General features: G+C 40.4%; 2 protein-coding genes and 1 long non-coding RNA gene across 5 annotated transcripts in view; 2 read left to right on the top strand and 1 right to left on the bottom strand.

The window, feature by feature from the left end:
• The first annotated feature begins 4 nt into the window (after nt 1–4).
• On the top strand, nt 5–15,646 carry PMCH (pro-melanin concentrating hormone). Of its 2 annotated transcripts, XM_081879012.1 has the most exons (4): nt 5–48; nt 13,969–14,162; nt 14,946–15,150; nt 15,406–15,646. In XM_081879012.1, the coding sequence occupies exons 1-4, from the start codon at nt 12–14 to the stop codon at nt 15,453–15,455; spliced, it is 486 nt and encodes a 161-aa protein (XP_081735138.1). In that variant the 5' UTR covers nt 5–11; the 3' UTR covers nt 15,456–15,646. The 2 variants fall into 2 exon arrangements, with proteins under 2 accessions (XP_081735138.1, XP_081735137.1); XM_081879011.1 differs by lacking the exon at nt 5–48 and having other exon boundaries at nt 13,649–14,162.
• Nucleotides 82–3,221, top strand: LOC309351410. The gene is made up of 3 exons (XR_014160838.1): nt 82–200; nt 1,825–1,916; nt 3,089–3,221. It is a non-coding gene; the product is annotated as an uncharacterized lncRNA (long non-coding RNA).
• The window catches only part of PARPBP (PARP1 binding protein), a 32,422-nt gene continuing 27,817 nt past the window's right edge, over nt 15,534–20,138 (bottom strand). The window contains exons 11-12 of one of the 2 annotated variants that reach the window (XM_081878925.1): nt 18,145–18,307; nt 15,534–16,130 (exon numbers count right to left, since the gene is read on the bottom strand). In XM_081878925.1, the coding sequence (XP_081735051.1) occupies nt 15,790–16,130; nt 18,145–18,307 (504 nt within the window). In that variant the 3' untranslated portion in view covers nt 15,534–15,789. The remainder of the gene's footprint in view (nt 16,131–18,144; nt 18,308–20,138) is intronic. The other variant, XM_081878926.1, reaches the window with a different exon arrangement.

Raw genomic sequence — 20,138 nt, 5'->3', positions numbered from 1 at the left:
TGAATGCACCAATGAAAACAGGGTCTCTCACCTCACTGCCATGCCCAGGTAGTACCTCCAACACTTCAAAAGTGAGCAGCCATCTTCTTGTTATTATCGTTCTTCCCCACCTGCTGTATTTTTCTGCTTTGAATCCGGCTGCAATTTTGGTCAATGACAGCCTAATTTGACAGCTATTTGAGCAGCTATTTTTTCTGCAGGTGAAGATGATACAGATGTTTTTTCTCATGAATACACATTGAAAATGATGAATTGAAGCCTGTGCAGTATACAAAAGCATCCGATGAAGAGGAGCCGAAACTTGTTCAGCTGTTTATACTGGACCAAGCTGACTTCTAAGATTAAATGGATTTGGGGCTTTTTGAGTTGCAAATTACTGTTTCAAATACCAAGGTGTATTTGGGTTGTTCCTCCCCTCCCCAATCCACTGCCCCTGTTGATTGGAAGGTCAATATAAGAAAAAAATTGTACTTTTACTAGCAAAATTTTAATAAGATATCCCCAACGTCTACCCTAAACAGGGTCACCATAAGGGCACTTAAAAACAACAACCCATAAACCACAAGTTAAAGTATATAGTCTGTGTCTCTTCCTTTGGGTTTGCAAACAGTATTTTAAGCTAATCAGAGATATAAAGCTCCAACATTAAACTAGCTTTAAAAATATTGTTCTTACAATTAAAAATATTGTTCTTACAATTATATTGTTTGGTTGTGTTTTTATCATGGTTACTGTACTGACACTCTACATTGTCTTTGTGTGAATAAGCAGTATATAAATTTTGTTAAATAAATAAAATAGTAATAAAAACCTATTAAACAATTTAAAATAGTCATTTAAAAGTACCAATAAGAGCAAACATTAAAACAGGTTACATAAAAGCTTTAAAATATAAACTAAAATCAGTAATTTAAAAACAGTTATAAATAATAATAATAATAATATCACATGCTAAAACCGCATACTAAAATTACGTTACAGTAAATAGCTTTAAGACTTTCTCTTTTAGTACAAAGTGATATATAAGTTTAATAAGTCAAATACAAAATAAAAAGAATGGTTTGGTCTGGAGAATGTAGGATAGACACACACTTTTCTCCTCTTACAAGATTAGAACCTGGGGAGATTCAGGGCAGAAAAAGAGGACTTCTTCATGCAGCGCTTAATTGAACTACAGAATTTGCTTCCATATGATCTGGTGATGGGCATCAACTGAGACAACTCTAAAAGAGGATTAAAATCATGGTGGGTAGGCTGGGATGGCTCAGTTGGTAGAGCAGGAGACTCTTAATCTCAGGGTCATGAGTTTGAGCCCACACTGGGCAAAAGATTCCTTGCATTGCGGGGGGGCTGGACTAGATGACCCTTGTGGTTCCTTCCAACTCTACAATTCTAGGATTCTGCAAATGGCTACTAGTCATAATGGCTACACCACCGCCAGGAATATACAACATGCATCTGAGTATTACTTGCTGCTGGGCAAGCAGGAAAGGACTATTGCACTCACGTCTTGCTTATAGGCAAGACATCTGGCTGCCCATTGCAGAAGAATGGATTCTGGACTAAACAACCCTTTGGTCTGGTTCAGCAGGATGCATAATTTCTTAACTATGGCTAGAAGACTGGGGGCAGTTACATCTAAACTAAGGAAAACCTAAATTTCATCATTGTGTCAATAAAAATGAAAATGTTTCTGAAATAATTTTTAATGCAATCATGCAAAAGTTTGAAATTTAGGTTTAAAAAGATTGTTTTAAAGTTTGCCGTAACATTTCTGTTCTCTGATTATTACATTGGATCTCTTCACCACAACACTAACTCCAGACAGGAAACATTTTGGCTCCTTGTCATTTGGATGCTTGTCTGAGGATGTTTATGGAACTTCTGGAAACCACTTCAGTCCTGGACAGACTATGGTAATGATGCACTGAAATATTGTTTTCAAAGCTGATATAGCTCTTCAAAAAGTCATTAGCAGTTTGCACTTATAATGCGTCTTGTATATTGTAGATTACATTCACAAAAACAGTACATTATGGTCTCTTTTTGAGGCCTCTCGGGGGAGATGGTTTGAAATTGTCATTTTTATTGTGAATTCATTGCTGCTAGGCAACTGCTGACAGAGAACTCAGCTATACAGTGTTACCTCGGGTTAAGTACTTAATTCGTTCCAGAGGTCCGTTCTTAACCTGAAACTGTTCTTAACCTGAGCTTTAGCTAATGGGGTCTCCCGCTGCTGCCGCGCCACCAAAGCACGCGTTTCTGTTCTCATCCTGAAGCAAAGTTCTTAACATGAAGCACTATTTCTGGGTTAGTGGAGTCTGTAACCTGAAGCGTATGTAACCCGAGGTACCACTGTAGTTATCATTTGTATTCACAAAACATGAAGATGATTGGAGCCATTTTACCATCATGTTCCCACCAACAGTTTGGGCCCCATCTGTACTGTACATGTAAAAACAGTATTACTTTGTGGCTTCCTCAAAGCATGCTGGGAAGTGTGGTTTGTTAAAGAGAGTTGTTAGGAGGCCCTTGTTCCCCTCACAGAGCTGTAATTCCCACAAGTCCCTGGGAAGTAGAACAAAACCCCACCCTACAGATGACATCACATCCATCAGGATGATGTCAGCTGATTTGACAGGTGGGCATGTTTTCAAAAAGTGGCCTTAAGGGTCAAATTGTAACCCCAATCCGACCCAGACTGGTCTGTGGGTTAAACCCTTTTAAGCATGTTCAGGTTGACTTTTGGGGAGGGAAGTGGATAATCAGGGAACATGGAATGGAAAGGCTAGAAACCTGAACAGAAGCACTCCACATGAAAATATGTTGTAGCCGAACCTACTTTGTTGATCCCATGTGCAGTTGTTGTGCAAGAAAGGTCTCTTGGCTGCCTTCAGTCTTTTTTATTTTTCATAGCCTGCCCTAATACTTTGTTATTTGTTCATAAAATGTCTGTACCACTTAAATAAAATTGTGTAAGATGGAACAGGGCAGCGTACAAAACACAAAAGGGGGAAAAGGAAGAGCTTGGTTTAACACGTATGCTTTTAAGAGGCATTTAAAGGTCTTTACCATCTCTGCCTCACAGATTACGGTACCTGGGGAAGGGAATTCCAGATGGTGAATGCTATTGCCTGGAAGGTCCACTTCTCCCTTGTCACCAAAAGATAATCCACACTGGATGTGACCAGCAGGATCTATATGGAATATCTTCAAGATTAACCTGGTATTTATTTATGGTAGGGTCCCAACAAAACTCAAACATGGCTCACTAGCTACTAGGCAGCCAGTGCAGCTGTTATATTTTTCTCTCTGGGCCACCCATCATAGCACCTGATCTCAATCACCTCTCTGCTTTATACACAATGTCTCAGCCAGACAGAAGCAACAGTCTCTTCAGCCACCCGCTCCGCGTCACTGTGTGAGGAGCAACAAAGTACAAGTAAAGAGGCCTCAACCTCCGTCTTTGTTCACCTGGTAGAAAGTCACTGAGTGAAGCTACCATCTCTTATAGAATCAAAACACGATGCAAGTCAATATTACAGGCTTTTGAACCCTGGATCAGTAGCAAATGTGGCCCTGAGTTGTGAAAATAGCAGAAATCATCTGGCATGCGTTAGCCTTTAACTTTGTTTTGTCTGTTTAAAAATGGCCAGGAAAATACAGTGCAAAATAAAATGGACTGAGGTCTTTTACATCTAGCTTGATTGTTGGCAAGCTGGAGCATGCGCAAAGGAGGGCGATCAAGATGACCCAGGTCTGGAAACCACGCCTTATGAGAGAGCTGGGTATGTTTAGACAGGGAAAGAGGAGACTGAGAGGAGTTATGAAAGCCATCTTCAAAAGGCTGTCACATGGAGCAAGCTTGTTTTCTCTTGCTCCAGAGGTGATGGACCTGAACCAATGTCTTTAAGTTACAAGAAAGGAGATTCCTACTAGGCATTAGAAGAACTTTCTGATGGGTAAGAGCTGTTCAACAGTGGAACAGATTCCCTTGGAAGGCAATGGAGGCTTTTAAGCAGAGGTTGGATGGTCATCTGTCATGGATGCTTTAGTTGAGATTCTTGTGTTGCAGGGGGTTGGACTAGCAGGGTCCTTTCCAACCTTTGAATTCTATGGTTCTGTGTAGCAACAGCTTACTGCCTGAAAACAGAGTGTATCTTACTGAATCCAAGTGCTGCAAAATTGCAACAACACTATTTGAACTCAGTAGTATCACTGGCATGCACGAAACTGCTGAAAAATGCTGGAAGGCGCAACAGTCTTAGGAACTAGTTACCATCCAAAGATCTGCATAGTCAGCTCTGCGAGGCAGGCCAGTCACACTGTCTTGAGTGTGATGATACAGGTAGAAGGTGATTAAGACATGGAAGAAACAATTCTCTATTGGTAAATCAAAATCTAACCCTTATGGTACTAGCTAATTGTATACGTAGCACCTCAAAACTGTCCTGGATTTTATGATGTTAAAGACAACTCTGTCTTCAGTGCACATAATCTCTCTCAGTATTGTTGCAATGTGGGTTTTTCAAATAAATTGTGTTTGAAAGCTGGACTATTCACCTACTCCCAGCTGCCCTTTGCTGTTTTCAATGGACAACACAGTTTCAAATCATCTGCAAAAAATCAACTGTAGTCTTAGAGTTTTTGGTACAAAAATGAAATATTCCTGCCAGGTCTTTTTCTGGCTGATGCACAAGTCTTGACAAGCAGCCAGATTAACATTACCAGACTACCTCTCTTTAACCCCCAACCTAATTACTATACTTCTAGAGGGAAAAGAATATTTTACTAAAATATCTTATAAAATTCATCCTCTTCCTTTAATCAGAAGAGGGAAGAAATAAGACTGTGGATAAGATAATGAACCTTATTAAGGTGAACATTAAACATCATGGACTTTTAACTTGCTTTTGATAAGCCGAATAAACAAACTTTTGCTTTCATGGCATATCCAGGTGCTACTTAGAAGTTTCTTTTTGTAAGTATCAGAAATGTAATGGCTGCCAAACAATCTAAAAAACCTCAAGGGGTAGGGAATAGATTTTGCAAGTTGCCAGAAAAGTAAGGAGAATAACATTTTCCTGTTAGCTTTTTTAAAACTTTCATCCAGTTATGGGGTTCTAGAAACTTACCCCTAGAGCACTTTTCATTGTGCAATTTACACATACCTAGACCTACAGGGTAGTCTTTACAGGACATTGTCACAAACTGTCACCCATACAACATTCCCTAAATTTCAGCCAGTTACCACCTACCAGTTTCTGGAAACAAAACAAAACAAAAAAACACCTCTAGCATAAAATGACCCAGAAATGCAATGAATTTTGCCATTTGGGTGTTTATTAACCCAGCCAATGTTTACGGAATGGGATAGTAAAGCAGCCCCTAGTTTTCAATAAACAAGTGGCCAGGGAAAGGTCAAGAGTGTATCAGTAGGTTGGTACAAACCATATAATGTTGTTTGGGGGGCTGCTGTCTAACCAAGGACTGTTTTATTGTGAGTTTCTTAATGAAATTAGAAATACATCCCCCAAAAAGTTTGTTAGCTTTCAGTAGAAACAGATTTTTATTGACAGTTTACAATACTTTCATAATATTTTTACTTTAAAAAATAGTTTTGGTTGTTTGTAATTAAAAATAAAAACCATAGCTTATTAAAGATTCAGAAATTGTGTTGTTTACTCAGTATGCAACTGGCTTAGGGGAACAATAACTACACAGATTTTACCTTCTCTGAATAAGTGTTTCCTGGCTCTGAGTGTTCAGTTACTGTCAAGCACACTTAATTTGATGTCACAGAAACAAATTTTACATGGGGTATACATTCTAAGTTGCGGGCCTCCTTGGCCTGTCCCCGTGTGGGGAGCTGGGGCAGCTCCGCTCTCGCTCGCCTGCCTGCCTGCCTGCGGGGTCCCGGCCAAGGGGCCAGCACTGGGGCGCGGCGACGCCAACCACGCCAACCCATCACCTGGTCGAGGGAAATGAGGGACTGAGCCTCTTAGGCTTGCCAATCAGAAGGTCAGTAGTTCGAATCCCCCGACAAGGTGAGCTCCCATTGCTTGGTCCCAGCTCCCGCCAACCTAGCAGTTCGAAAGCATGCCAAAAAAAGTGCAAGTAGATAAATAGGTACCACTCTGGCGGGAAGGTAAATGGCGTTTCCATGCACTGCTCTGATTTCAGTGTTCCATTGCACCAGAAGCAGCTTAGTGATGCTGGTCACATGACCCAGGAAAAACTGTCTGCAGACAAATGCCGGTGCCCTTGGCCTGTAAAGCGAGATGAGCGGTGCAACCCCAGAGTCGTCTGCAACTGGACTTAATTGTCAGGAGTCCTTTACTGTTACCTTTTTATACATTCTAACACACACCCCAAATACACTGAAAATCTCATTGGGGTATGAAATGCACCCCCAAAATTATTACTGTGATTCCCACCAACCCACCCCCCGCCCCCAAGATTGAATGAAGGCTAAGGGAATGGTCTGATTTTGAACTAGGCTCTGCCCTTGGATCGGCCAAAAGTTACTGAGCTCCACCCCATGGATGCACCAAACATGGACCCACAAATGCAGCAGGGCTGGCTTGCTAAATTTTTAGGTAAATGAAGTAATGCATAACTAAGGGGATGGGGCTGTATGACCATTAAGTTCAGAGTTTAAAGTCACCTCAATGTATGCAAACATTATGCAGAGGATTTCTGCAGATATTCTAACATATATAGGTTGGAAAACCATTTTTTTCTATAGAAATGAAAGCATTTAAAAGGGGGAGGTAGGCTGACATTTAGATACCTTGCTGCAGAAATCAGACGTCTTAAACTGTAAATAATCCTCAAGATCTCATTTATAGCATTGCTTTGACACCTTCCTTGTCGTCATCATCAGTTGTCTCTCACTTTCAAAACTATCAGGTCAAACATACAAACAAGCAAAACATAGTCACAGCAAAAAAATATAGCCCTTTCAGTTATGTGAGAGGCTCCTGACCTAATTAAAGTTAAATCATTTAGGCCTTTTTAATCAACTTAATGAACCATAGTTCTAGAGTGGAAAAATAAGTATAGTGTACTGCAAACCTGGTTTATTGAGGGCTCTTCCACAGTTCCGGTTGTCCTGTGATCTCTAGGCATGAGTCTGAGAGGTTTTTCTTTCGTCCCACTGCTTTGTCTGGGATAACCAGCTGTTTACCACTGAATCGAAACAAACGTCAGGTTTTCTGCAGATTGATGTTTGTTCTGATTCAGTGATACATAGCAGGTTTTCCCAGAGAAGGCAGCAGGGCAAAAAACCCCAAAAACTTCAGACCCGTGCCTAGAAACCACAGGACACACAGGAATATTGCAGTCTAAGTTATATTAGCTTCCATATTCAGAGGCAGAATGTCACAGAAAGGGAAGGTTACTGCCCTCATACCTTGGTTTCATCTAGCTAGGCACTGTGGGAAGCAGGATCCTGGATGTTTAATATGAATCAGCAGGGTTCTTAATATGAGTAGCAACACACACACGAAAATGTAACTACCATGTTTTGGGTAGGCTTAACTAGGAGTTTTGGGGGCAGGGATTTGGTTGTTAGGATTTTAATGCAAACCTAACAAGCACTTTCTTGGGATGCAGGTGGCGCTGTGGGTTAAACCACAGAGCCTAGGACTTGCCGATCAGAAGGTCGGCAGTTCGAATCCCCGTGACGGGGTGAGCTCCCGTTGCTCAGTCCCTGCTCCTGCCAACCTAGCAGTTCAAAAGCACATCAAAGTGCAAGTAGATAAATAGGTACCGCTCCGGCGGGAAGGTAAACGGCATTTCTGTGCGCTGTTCTGGTTCGCCAGAAGCAGCTTGGTCATGCTGGCCACACGACCCAGAAGCTATCTGCGGACAAACACCGGCTCCCTCGGCCAATAAAGCAAGATGAGCGCCGCAACCCCAGAGTCGGTCATGACTGGACCTAATGGTCAGGGGTCCCTTTATCTTTAACAAGCACTTTCCAAAACAGTGTGCAAACCAAAACTTAGCTATCCTTCAAAATGTTCACTTCTCTGAATTTTGTGGATCACATAGAATTCACGCAATGTTCATGTTAGACTGTACATCTGTAGACCTATTCATTAGCTATGTAATGCGTATATATAATTCTTGATTTCTTGAAAGATGAAGTTTGTGTGCTTTCATTATAAACTATTCACTCAAGTGCCTAGACAAGTCTGTTATGAAATACTGGCAATTATTAAAAGTACTTTTGGCTCAAAGTAGTAAAAGTCTGGGGAGATGGAGAGAAACAATAAAGTACCCAGTCTAAACTTTAAGTAATTACTGTCAATATTAAACCAAAAATATTTCTTCTAATCTAAGCAGCCAAAGGGGAAACACTTCCAGAAAGCATTAGGAAAAATATAGGTAGAAAACCTGCTTAAAAGTTTTAAAATCACAACTCACCTCTGTATCCTGCAGGGTAGATACAAAACTCTGTATCCTGCATATAGATTTTCTTCTGATGGCAGCAATTAGAATAGATGATAGATGATGATAGATAGATAGATGCTATAGTTTGTGTATATATCTATAGTTTATATAACATATATAGATACATATATACACACACCCCAGCTATAATCAGTTTAGAAAGTGCAGGCAGGGTTTTGAAGACTGTCTTTGAATGGCAAGAGAGATCATGACAGTAATTTATGGATCGTAAAAGAAAACTCCACCCATTTGGGTTAGCTGTGTGTGTCTGTGTGTATTTAGTTCATAATTTGAAAGATCACTGCTCACCTTGAATAAACCTCAAACCTTATTTGAAAAATAATACATTCTAATTGCAGTTGGTATATTCAAATATGCCACTGGAGGCAACCATTTTTACAGTGACATAATTCTGTGTCATTAACAATCTGGAAACTATCTTCAGACGGACTACATGAATAGGTTTCTAGCGTGACTTAATATGACTCATTGCCTTAGCAGGCTAGCATTTCTTTAATTTGTTTTGTTGTTGAATTCTAATATTTAATTTCATCTTTCTGTCTGACATTCAAAGTCAAAACATTTGAAATCTGACAAATCTGTTACATTCTGCCAAACACAGTTATTCTGCAAATATTATATTCAGGTATTACTGCTAACAAGAGATGCTCCATGCGGAATAAAAATATCTTCAAGATATTTGTCATACTTGAGAGAGAACAGGCCTCCAGTTTTGGATAAAGGTCCATATTATAGATTCATAAATGTTTTCATTTAATCCCATAAAGTTTTTATATATGTACGAATAGAATTTTATATAAATGTGGGATGTAATCCTCTGGAGCAGTCAAGTACATCATTTCCTGTTTGCCTAGAGTGAACATGCATGGGGAATGTTGGTCCAGCCAGTTGAACTTCCTGTTACACCTGGCTGGAGCATCCTTCCTTTCGCATGTGATTAGTAGGTGGGTGTGACCTTTCCAGACCTAGTAAAAGGCCAAGTCACATAGCTGCCACCCCCTCCTCTTTTTTTTTTTCCTGCCTGCTTCCTGATTCAACTGAACTGCACTGCTGACTGTCAGCCAGCAGTCCCTAGGTTATCTCACATATGGGGTAAACCTGTTTGTACATATTTGTAACTTTAAGCCTAAAGCCTGCCTTCAGGAATCACGCTGTGCTCTGCTGTTCATAAAACTTCTTTTTGCTACTCATGAATAAGACTATTGTGTCTTTATTGTCTTAGGAGGGATCAAAGGGGTCTTACCAGAAATAATAGAACATATCTCAATCTGAGCAAGCCAGACTGAATTGCTTATTATCTTAAGAGATTCATACAAGTCTGCAACCAGCTTCCTGCTGTGTAAAAGGGGGGATGTACTCTGCTGTATAACAAAACTTACTAGTGCAAGTTAGGAAGCATAATATTAATCAATATATCCTCTCCCGTTACCCACAACATTCCCACAATCAAAAAGATTCTTGATGCATAATAGCTTTGAAAAGGGTTCAGGAAAGTTGGTACAAAAATACAACATCCAGGCTGCTGGTAGGAACTTACTTGTTTGCTCATATAACAATATTATACAAACTTCATTAGTTTGCAAATTATTTCCAGGCCCACTTCAAAGTGCTGGCTATCACCATTGTATTCCTAAATAGGATGGGATGTAGATAGCTAAATGCCAGCCTCGTCTTACTGTATATGCATTTACCTATATAAATGCATTAGTCCTCAGGGGAAGACTTGCCCTCTTTTCAACTGCTATCTAAGATGAGATTGGTTGTGCAAAGAACAGGTCCTTCTTAGTGGTGGTATCACCCAAGCTTTGGACTTTTCTGCTCCAGAAGACTTGCCAGATTCCCCTTCTTTCTGCTTTCAGCCAGCATATACTGGAAAATACAATACAATACTATATAAATACAAGTTTTATTAGGGCTTTCTACAATATATTAATATCTCTTTGCTAATTTATTGCTTCTGCTACAGTTTGAGCGATCTTTTTATGCTGTATTGAAATTGTTTCTATAATATTTGTTAACAGCCTTGATGTTCTGTCAACAAAAAATGAGGGAACCCTTTTTTTAAAAAAGAAATATTTTAACCCACTCTTCATTGTGGAGCAAACCTAGTAGTTTCTCAATTAAAACAAAAAAATCTCAACACACACACACATGTATATTTAAGCAAAACAAAAATACCGCAAAAATTGCAAGTGGTGAAATCTTTCAAAGATAAACATATTTGGTACTGTATTATGCAATCTGAAAACTATGATAAGGAGCAAACAGTAGCTTTCCCACTCAACATCTCTAACCACATATCCAGACAAGCATCCAAACACAAGAAAAATGGCAGAAAATCTTACCACTTGGTAAAGTCCCTATTGTTTCCCACACTTTCAAATATGTCACAAGGGGAAATGAATGCATATTTGCATGAGTATAGGAAACCAAGTCATCATGTGGTAGAAAAATGAAGCACATGGTAAGCAGGACATCAGATTTCAGCTTGTTTCAATCACTTTTACATTAAGGAAGTCTGCTAAGCAAAACCAGCTCCCATTTTGAAATGAGCCCAGACAAAATGCCCTCCAGGTGGGCACTCTCCTTCTCTGGGGACCTTACCTGCTGATGGCAGTGCTGCAGTCTGTGCCATGCTGCCACCCACCATTTAATTTTTTTGTAATGCTCTCAGTGCAGCATTGCTCTGGGGTAGAGAGTCTCCACCCATTTTGGTGACTGTGGCAGATCCAGGTTCAAAGACTCAGTTCTGTAGATATCATCATTAGAAACATGTTTACTGGCTGGTGCTGATTTTTTTAAACCTTATTTGTTTTATATATCACCTTCTTCCCAGTGTAGAACCCAAGGTGATTCACAACATACCTTGAAAACAGATACAGCTTTTTTAAAGTACCAGTTAGTTATAAATATTAAAAACAATGAAACAAGTTACCATATTAAAAAACAATACTGACTTAAAACAACTTAAAACCTTTAAGAATGCAATAAGAGAAGAAAATATCCACCATTAAGAAACCCTGCCACAAAAGCCAGTTGGTGGCCAAAGGCCTCTAGTAATTTTGGTGACTGAGCGCTGCTTTTTTATTTGCAAAAATATCCAAGTTCACAAGTAAATAATAGTTCTGAGCCCATCACACATACACACACACAGCAATTATTACCTATTTGACCTTGTGGGAATATATATTAGAAATCTGAATACAATGAAATCTGTCTTTCCAACTTTACAGTATTAGAACAATATTTCATCCTCTCCCCCTTCTTACCACATACCTTTCACTGTGCTTGGCAGCACAGCCATTTACGAACAGCCCTGCATCTGCAAATACTATTAGTTTAGAAAATTTTTCCTGCACTATGTTGTTATAAAACTCATTTTTGGCCCCATTTCTTGGTATTTTTTTCATGTTACAGGACATTTTTCCCCATTTTCTTTTCCCTGCATAATGACAGTTTTAAATTCAGCTATTTTGGCCATATATATAAGTAGTTTTCCTGAGGCCAAATAAAATGTCAGCCTAAAGCAGGTCTTGAACTACAACCATGAGCTTCTGTAGTTAATTATACTGTTAAGTGGAGCTGCTGAGGCAGATGGTGATGTGCTAACTGAAAGCCCTGTTGTTTCGTTGAACTAAGCTGCTAACCTCACCCACAGCTCTGGTGATCAGGAAGTGGCCACTTGGCTTGTGATTGTTGTTTAGTCATTTAGTTGTGTCCGACTCTTCGTGACCCCCTGGACCAGAGCACACCAGGCACTTCTGTCTTCCACTGCTTCCCACAGTTTGGTCAAACTCATGCTGGTAGCTTCAATAACACTATCCAACCATCTCGTCCTCTGTCGTCCCCTTCTCCTTGTGCCCTCCATCTTTCCCAACATCAGGGTCTTTTCCAGGGAGTCTTCTCATGAGGTGGCCAAAGTATTGGAGCCTCAGCTTCACGATCTGTCCTTCCAGTGAGCACTCAGGGCTGATTTCCTTAAGAATGGATAGGTTTGATCTTATTGCAGTCCATGGGACTCTCAAAAGCACCATAATTCAAAAGCATCACTTCTTCGGTGATCAGCCTTCTTTATGGTCCAGCTTTCACTTCCATACATCACTACTGGCTTGTGATAAAAAACATCAAAACTAAACCTGTCCAAACAGGACTGGGGAGACCCAGGTATAAAACCCAGCTTGGCCATGTAGCTCACTGGGTAACCTTGGCCAGTCTGTCTTTCAACCTCTTTGTCACAGGGCTGTGGCAAGGATAAAAATGGCAAATGGAATCATGTACACCAACTTGATTAAGCTCCTTGAAGGAAAGGTGGGGTATTAACATAACATAAAAAATCCATTATAGCTGCTGCCTTCTGCCAGTTTCCATTTTCTTAATCTACTCCTGCTGGCTTCTAGTGTGCTCATCTTCCTCCACCACATCTTCAGCCCTTTCAATCAAGTCCTAGTCAGAGAATCGTAGAATTGTAGAGTTAGTTCAAGCCCCTGCAACACAGCAATCATAGCTAAAGAATCCCTGAGAGATGGCCGTCCAACCTCTGTTGAAAAACTTCCAATGAAGAAGAGTCTACCACCTTCCGAAGAAGTCTACTTTACTGTTGAACCAGTGTTACCATCAGTCTTTGGGCCTAGCTGTCCCTTTGCCTTGCCCTATTATGTGATTGAACTGATAGTCAGGCTCATAAATGGCAGTCACTTGGCATTCCCCAATGGTGTTGCTGTAGATCCTTTTGGTTGGACGGGTCCTACAATACACAAACCGTGGCCATAATGAAGGCATGTGTGATCAGAATTCTCTTTAGGCACTCATAGGCAAAGTACCCATTACCTTGCATAAGTGGAGGGCGGGTGAGAGCATTTGTAGGGGAGAATCAGTACCTAGTGGTGAGGTGAAGTTCTAGGCCTGATAAAATAAAGCATTCTCAAAAAATTCAAATGTGCAATTGCTGATCTTCTAACAAAAATATCTAATGACCATATCCATGTTTAGCTGTCTTTTCATAAACAAAAATGTTCATTACTTTAGACTTCCCTTGTTGAGATTCCCCTCTCTCCATTCTCAAGGAAAAGTACTCTCCCCCCGCAACACACACATTTCTTCCACATATGTGCAAATTAGTTCTTTTAAAAAATGGCTTCTATTTGGAAAAAGGAAGAAGTGATGTTTGATATATGATAATCCGAAGTATTTCAAGATTATATTACTAAATAAATTCATCACCTATGGTGTAAAATAAAAGAAATGTAATAGTATACAAAAGGTCACCCTCTTAACTAGTGGCCATCTGAAGAACACATAAGCCGCTGAAGTGGTTGCTATTCACTCGGTAGGCTATATAAAGACAGTTTTGACTGTGACCAACACTATTTTCAAAGTAGTCTCTTTCAAATAATATTTGAACTTGATTCTCTTCCATGCAAACATTAAAGCACCAGAGAATGTGTATCTCATCCTATGCATTAATACTATTTTTTTCTCTCTTTTCTCAAGGTTTCTTTCTTTCTGTCTCAAAGTCTATGCGAAAAGCAGAAGATGATATGCTGCTCAGTACATTCACGCTTGGAAAAGTAATACAGAATGGAGGCAAAGCTGAAAAGGCACGGCCCGCATCTTCTCTTGAGCATTATAAAATGGAGGACAACAGTTTTCTGGATGAAGAGGAAGATGGAGCCCCCAAGTTCTCTGTGAGTTTCATCTCTTGAGCTAATATGGTTTTTTAATACATTATTATAAATTATATGAAACAATATAATCATTCACCTTACAAACTCTTAAGAATTCCTGAATAGTTAAAAACTGATAAATATAATCAATCCTTAATCAGTTACAACTCTATTAGTTTAATCCAATTTTATTAACTAGATTGCTTTGAATAGATTTTTTTAAAAAATCAAAATAATTCACTGGAAGTATTCTTCTGGGCTTTTCTCTGCTTGTAACCCAGTACTGTATTTAACTTTGCCAATTTAATCATTTTCCATCAATTTCTCAATTCTGTATTGCTGAGGCTTCTTCCTTTATTCAGTTCTGAGCAATGAGAACTTTAGCATCACCAACAAAGAATAAGTTATCTGACTTCAATTACTATTACAGAACCTAGTAAAATTACAATACAATCTGCTTAAATCTTTACTTGAGTTGTAACCTCAATTTTCCTTAATATTAACTTGCAAAATTTCTGTATCACTGGGCAGTCGCAACATATCTGCTTTATGCTATTTAAAACTCCAGCATCCAGCTTTCTTCTCAACCTCATTCTCTTTATTCATTTATTTTTTAAAAAATATAAACTGCTCACCCACTTGAAAAAAATGGCATCCTCCAAAGAGACTTTCTTTAAGGAGCTGCAATCCACTTCATGTTCTGGATATGGCTCATCAGATCGACTGAGATCACTACACTTTGCATTCTGGCCATTAATATGTTTTTTTCCTTTAACATCTAAATTACCTTTTTATTAAATACAGAATATAAATCCTAAACACCATGCCATAAGTCATGGCCAACCCATGAACCTAGATATTAAGCAACTTCCTTATTTTGCACTGGAGGGACCTATGACTTTTCCATCTGATGCTGAAGTTCAGAACATTCAATCTGTACAACAAAGGAGAGAGACTGAAGATGATGAGAACTCAGCTAAATTACCTATTGGAAGAAGAGATTTTGACAGTAAGTATAACTTTCAGGTTATTTCAAGCAAGTAAAACAGCTGGATTATTGCAGCATTTTAAGGTATCAACTACTGAGACAAACACTTGGACTGGAGTCATTTCCTTTTAAAAAAAATTAAATAAATTGATTTAAAGATTATTAGCTTAGTGAAGGTATGTAAGATGAAGATGTTCTTAAACCCAATTTAAATAAGTGTTATGTGTGTTAACTATCTACACAAAAATATCAATATTTATTGGATGTTTTATGCAGTGCTCAGGTGCATGCTGGGAAGAGTCTACCGACCTTGTTGGCAAGTCTAACAACTGCTGAAGTACGTCATTTGGAAGAGACAAAACCATGTTCTTGACAATTCAGTAAAGAAGTAGTTGTGGTTTAAGTATTGTTTTGTGTTTGTATTGATCCTATATATTTGTACATCAAAATACCACATGATTACAGTATACAAATGTAAAAGATTACAGTGCATTATTAAAACTGGGAATTCCGCAAAGCTTGTTGATCCATTTGTCCAAATACTGCATACATATCAATATTTATAATCACAAGGAAGATGTTACTGTAGCGTATGCATTTTTTCTTTCAAACCTCAAAACGAGTCAACAATTGTTTGCATAAGAATCACAGCAAGAGCATTTATAATCTAAAGAAATGAGTTAGCTTTGCTTGACCAACAATCAGTTTATTTTTGGCTATAATCTTGTTGCATTTTCCAGCCCTCTTTATTTTGCTGTCCAAACTATTCTGGCATTTCACTGCAGTTTTTGGTCTCTTACTGTGTATGTGTTGAAGTGATTCGTTTTCATCACTGCATATGACATTTTCACTAGTCCTGTCCACCTGCTTCCTCTTTGAGCTCTTGTTTCTTGGCTGGCAACTTAGTTTTCCTATTTCTTTACTTTTACTTCCATTCTGATGAACATTTCCAGAACTAGTTCCAAGTGCAGCACTTTCAAGTTGTGAATGTAGGCATTCTGCTGGTTAAGAGAACACAACATTTTTATAAGAAAAACAAAGCAAGATAATATTATTTGAGTAATTTTTTTCCTGATGTGCTAGTCACTTAAATTTTTACACAGATTACTTTCTTATAAAAATAATTAGCCCAACACAAATTAGCAGAGTTAGTGCACTACAAGCCAAACATGATATAGAATTGTAGCAATGATTTAGAAAAAAAATTCAGCAATTGCTATAGGAAATGGACACACAGAGGGCAGAAAGTTCATCTTTAAAAAGTAAAACATATACAGCAAAATGCAACTATTTGTTGATGTAAAAGAATTAAATCAACAGTTTAAACACCTTTGTCTTCATCTATTTACCATGGCAATACACAGGTTATAAAAAGTATGTGAAGTTTAAATAACTTTTCAAGAATATTTAGAGTATCACTTTTGACAGAGGTCAATTCACACAAGGTACTTTTACACATCAGAAATCCGTGTACTGAGTTATGCACCTGGGTGGACAAAGATAAAAGGTGCATCTGGTGACCGCAGATATAGTAGCAGCAATTTATAAGATCACATTGCACTTATTCTAGCTGTTGCAGCAACAGGATTTGCTGCAAACTGTATCCATGACTGCATTATACGGCCCTTGTGATATTCCAGTTACTTGCTTGTAGAAGCAAGCATAGAAGAAATACAGCCCTAAGGCAACAAAAAGCAACACTCAAAAGCAATGCTGTTTTCAACACCAGTGCTTTGAAGGCCTGAATGTTCATGGCCAACATTTATATAAAGGGGTTTTGTATTAAATAATTGCAGGAGAAAGCAAGCAGTGGTGTCTCCTGTGGATCTGCACTGAGATCAGTACTATTCAACTAATTCATAAATGATCGTATTAGGAATGATCAGTGAAGTGGCCAAGTTTGTGAAAGACACCAAATTATCAAGAACAGTGAAACTCCAAGTGAACTGGTGAAGAAATTGAAAATGGGTAAATGGGTAATAAAATGGCAAATGATACTTGAATTATGTGTTCACTTTTACACATAAAGTTATGCACCTTGGGGCAAAACATCCTATCTTCACATATACACTTCACATATGCATATATACTGCTGGGGTCTGAACTGATAATGTTGAACCAGGAAAGAGATTGTGGGGTCATTGTGGAAAACTTGATGAGAACTCAGGTTGCGTGGTGCAAAACAAAAAGGCAAATTCCATGCCATATTGGACCTGTCCAATAGTCTATTCCCACATCAACTCTGTAAAGTAGGTGAGATTGAGAATGAGGTATACAGGAAGCACATGATTAAAAGAACAAAACGTACATAATAAAACAAGTCTAACAATAAGTTCCATGCTGGCTAAATAGAATCTGGATACTAGTTATCTGCAACCAGAACCAAGGGCGTAGCTAGCTGCTCCGGCACCCGGAGCAGTGGGGGCAGGGCGAGCCGCCGATGGGGATGGGGCAATCCATGCACAGGGGTGCCGCAGTGATGACCCGCCCAGGGGGGCGGCGCAGCAAGCTGCCCACAGAATCCACTTGGCGGACGCAAGCTCTACACTGCCATTTCGGGCAGCGCAAGGCCCCAAGCCACCGCATCACTCCCAGGAGAGACGCGTGGCTCGGGTGCGCTGCGGGCCATTTTGTCACCCCCCTCAAGGATGACACCCAGGGCGGACCGCACCCCCCCCTTCCTACGCCCCTGACCAGAACTAGCTGCTGGATATCAGAACCTGGAGACAGAAAGCAGCAGCAGGCATGACTGCCTTCATACCCTATTCATGGACTTTCCAGGCACCCCGAGAGGCCAATGTTGGAAATAGATGAGCTAGATGAGTCTTTGGTGTGATTCAATAGAACTCTGATTTTCTTATACAAAACAATTTTAGATATGATTATAATGGTTAATTTGAATTTGGCAACATACAAATCCATCTGGCTTATCAGAATGATGCAACTATATAGTCACTGAAAAACAGAAAGGGAAAGCAAAGAGGTCTTGAGAAGTTTTATTGCTGATTCGTTTACCTGCAGTTGATTCCTTTTTAGAGTCTGGAACAGCCTTTTCTTTCAGTGCTGGATGTTCACATGTTGGGGCCTGGATTGCCTGGAAATGCTGACCCTTTGACTCAGTCATTTGGTCATCTTTGTAGGTGCAAGAAAACTGAGACCTAATTAAAGGTTGCTTCAACTAAATTGAAAGAAGTGAAATTATGAAATGCAGGTGGTTGCTATGAATGTGATTTTTAATATGGAAATCTGATGTGAAAATACTTCCAGAAATTTAGGTAACTATATTTTACATTATATACCGTATTGGCCCAAATATAAGCCACATCCCCCCCCCAAAAAAAAATTCTGACCATGAAAAGTGCGGCTTATATTCATGACCTTACAAAAATTGGATTGGAGTGGGCTTGTCCCCAGATGTTGCCTGGTTTCAACTGGGCCAGCTCCCAAGATGGCGGCACGGTGAGGGGGTCCCTGAGAGGGAGCCAGAAGGCGACGAGGAGGAGGAAGGGAGGAGCGCGGATGAGCAAGTGATAAGGTCTGCTAGGAGGAACAGGAGATGCAGTTGGTGTGCTGGGACTGGCACTAGCCTGAGGTGCTGCCTGGCTTTAGCCCGCCGAGGGGCACATGAGTCCCGCCAGCCGCTGCCTCTCTCCGCCCATCCCATTGGGGGCCCATGGTGGTGTTGACCCTCTGGAAGCGCTGCTGCCCACTGCTGCTGCCGCCGCTGGAGTGAAAGAGCTGCCTCCTTGGCCCCCCTCAGCCCCCACTCCTCCTCAGGTATTGTCATTTCTTTTCCCCCCTTTAATTTTAAAGGTGCAGCTTATATTCGGGTGCGGCTTATATTCGGGCCAATATGAATATACCGTATTTTTCGCTCTATTGGACGCACCGGACCACAGGACGCACCTAGTTTTTAGAGGGGGAAATCAAGGGAAAAAATATTATTTCCCCCCCCCAGCCCCAAAGAGCAAGGGACAGGCTGCACGCAGCCTGTCCGCTTCTCCCAGAGCTTCTCGGGGCTGCGGGGGAAGCCTGGGCCCCCCCCCAGCCCCAAAGAGCAAAGAAGCCAAGACAGCGAGCGGGATCCATAGCCGTGCAACCTCTCCAGCCAGGAGCTAAACCTCTCCAACGCAGCTAAAGAAGAAGACAAGGCAGCGAGCGCGATCCATCCCACTCACTGCCTTGGCTTCCTCTTTAGCCTTGAGCAGCATCTTTAGCCTTGCACAACAGGATGGATCGTGCCTGCTGTCCACCGGGGCTGGACTAGATGACTCCTGGGGTTCCCTTCCAACCCTGCAATTCTATGACCTTGGAAGGTGTTGGGGGTCTTCACCACTGGAGGCTTTTAAGCAGCAGTTGGGGGACCATCTGCCTGGCGTTCTTTAGCTGTAATTCCTACATTGTGAGGGGGCTGGGCTAGATGACCCTCGGGTGGCCCTTCCAACTCTATACAGTCCTACACTTCTGCGGCAGGAGATCCACAGCCACTTCACACAATACCCACTCCCAATTTTCATTGGAGAGACATGTGGCTTCAGTGTCTAGGTAGGTACCCCCCTACCTGCCACTCTCCCCCCACCCCACTTAAGCCAAGGGAATTCCTGCCCAGAGAAGCTCCCAGGTGAGGCAAGGGTTAAGATCTACCTCTGGTAAATAGCTTTCCCTTTTCTTTTCTTTTCTTTTCTCTTCTCTTCTTCTTCTGTGCTATTTCCTTCTTTTGTATTTTGTTTAATCTGTTTTTATTGTATACTAAAATAAAAGCTGCAAAGTTTCCTTTTTATAATATTCCCCCCTCCAAACTAAAACGTTAATCTAGATAAAAACACTGATCCAGAGGAAAAGAAGGGGGTGGAGAAAGGACAAAAAAAGAAAAAGATGTAGAGATAGAGAGATTTTTTAAAAGTTGGCTTCTTTAGCCTTGCGCAGCCTCCCACGGCTGGAGAGGCGCGCAATGCTAAGAAGGAAGCCAGGGGAGCGATCGGGGATGGATCGCGCTCGCTGCCCGGGCT

The sequence above is a fragment of the Podarcis erhardii genome (assembly GCF_964252035.2).
Source record: "Podarcis erhardii genome assembly, chromosome: 10".
In the NCBI taxonomy this organism is placed as follows: Eukaryota; Metazoa; Chordata; class Lepidosauria; order Squamata; family Lacertidae; genus Podarcis; species Podarcis erhardii.
Note: the sequence above shows the minus strand (reverse complement) of the source record. Positions and strands in the feature narration are given on the sequence as shown.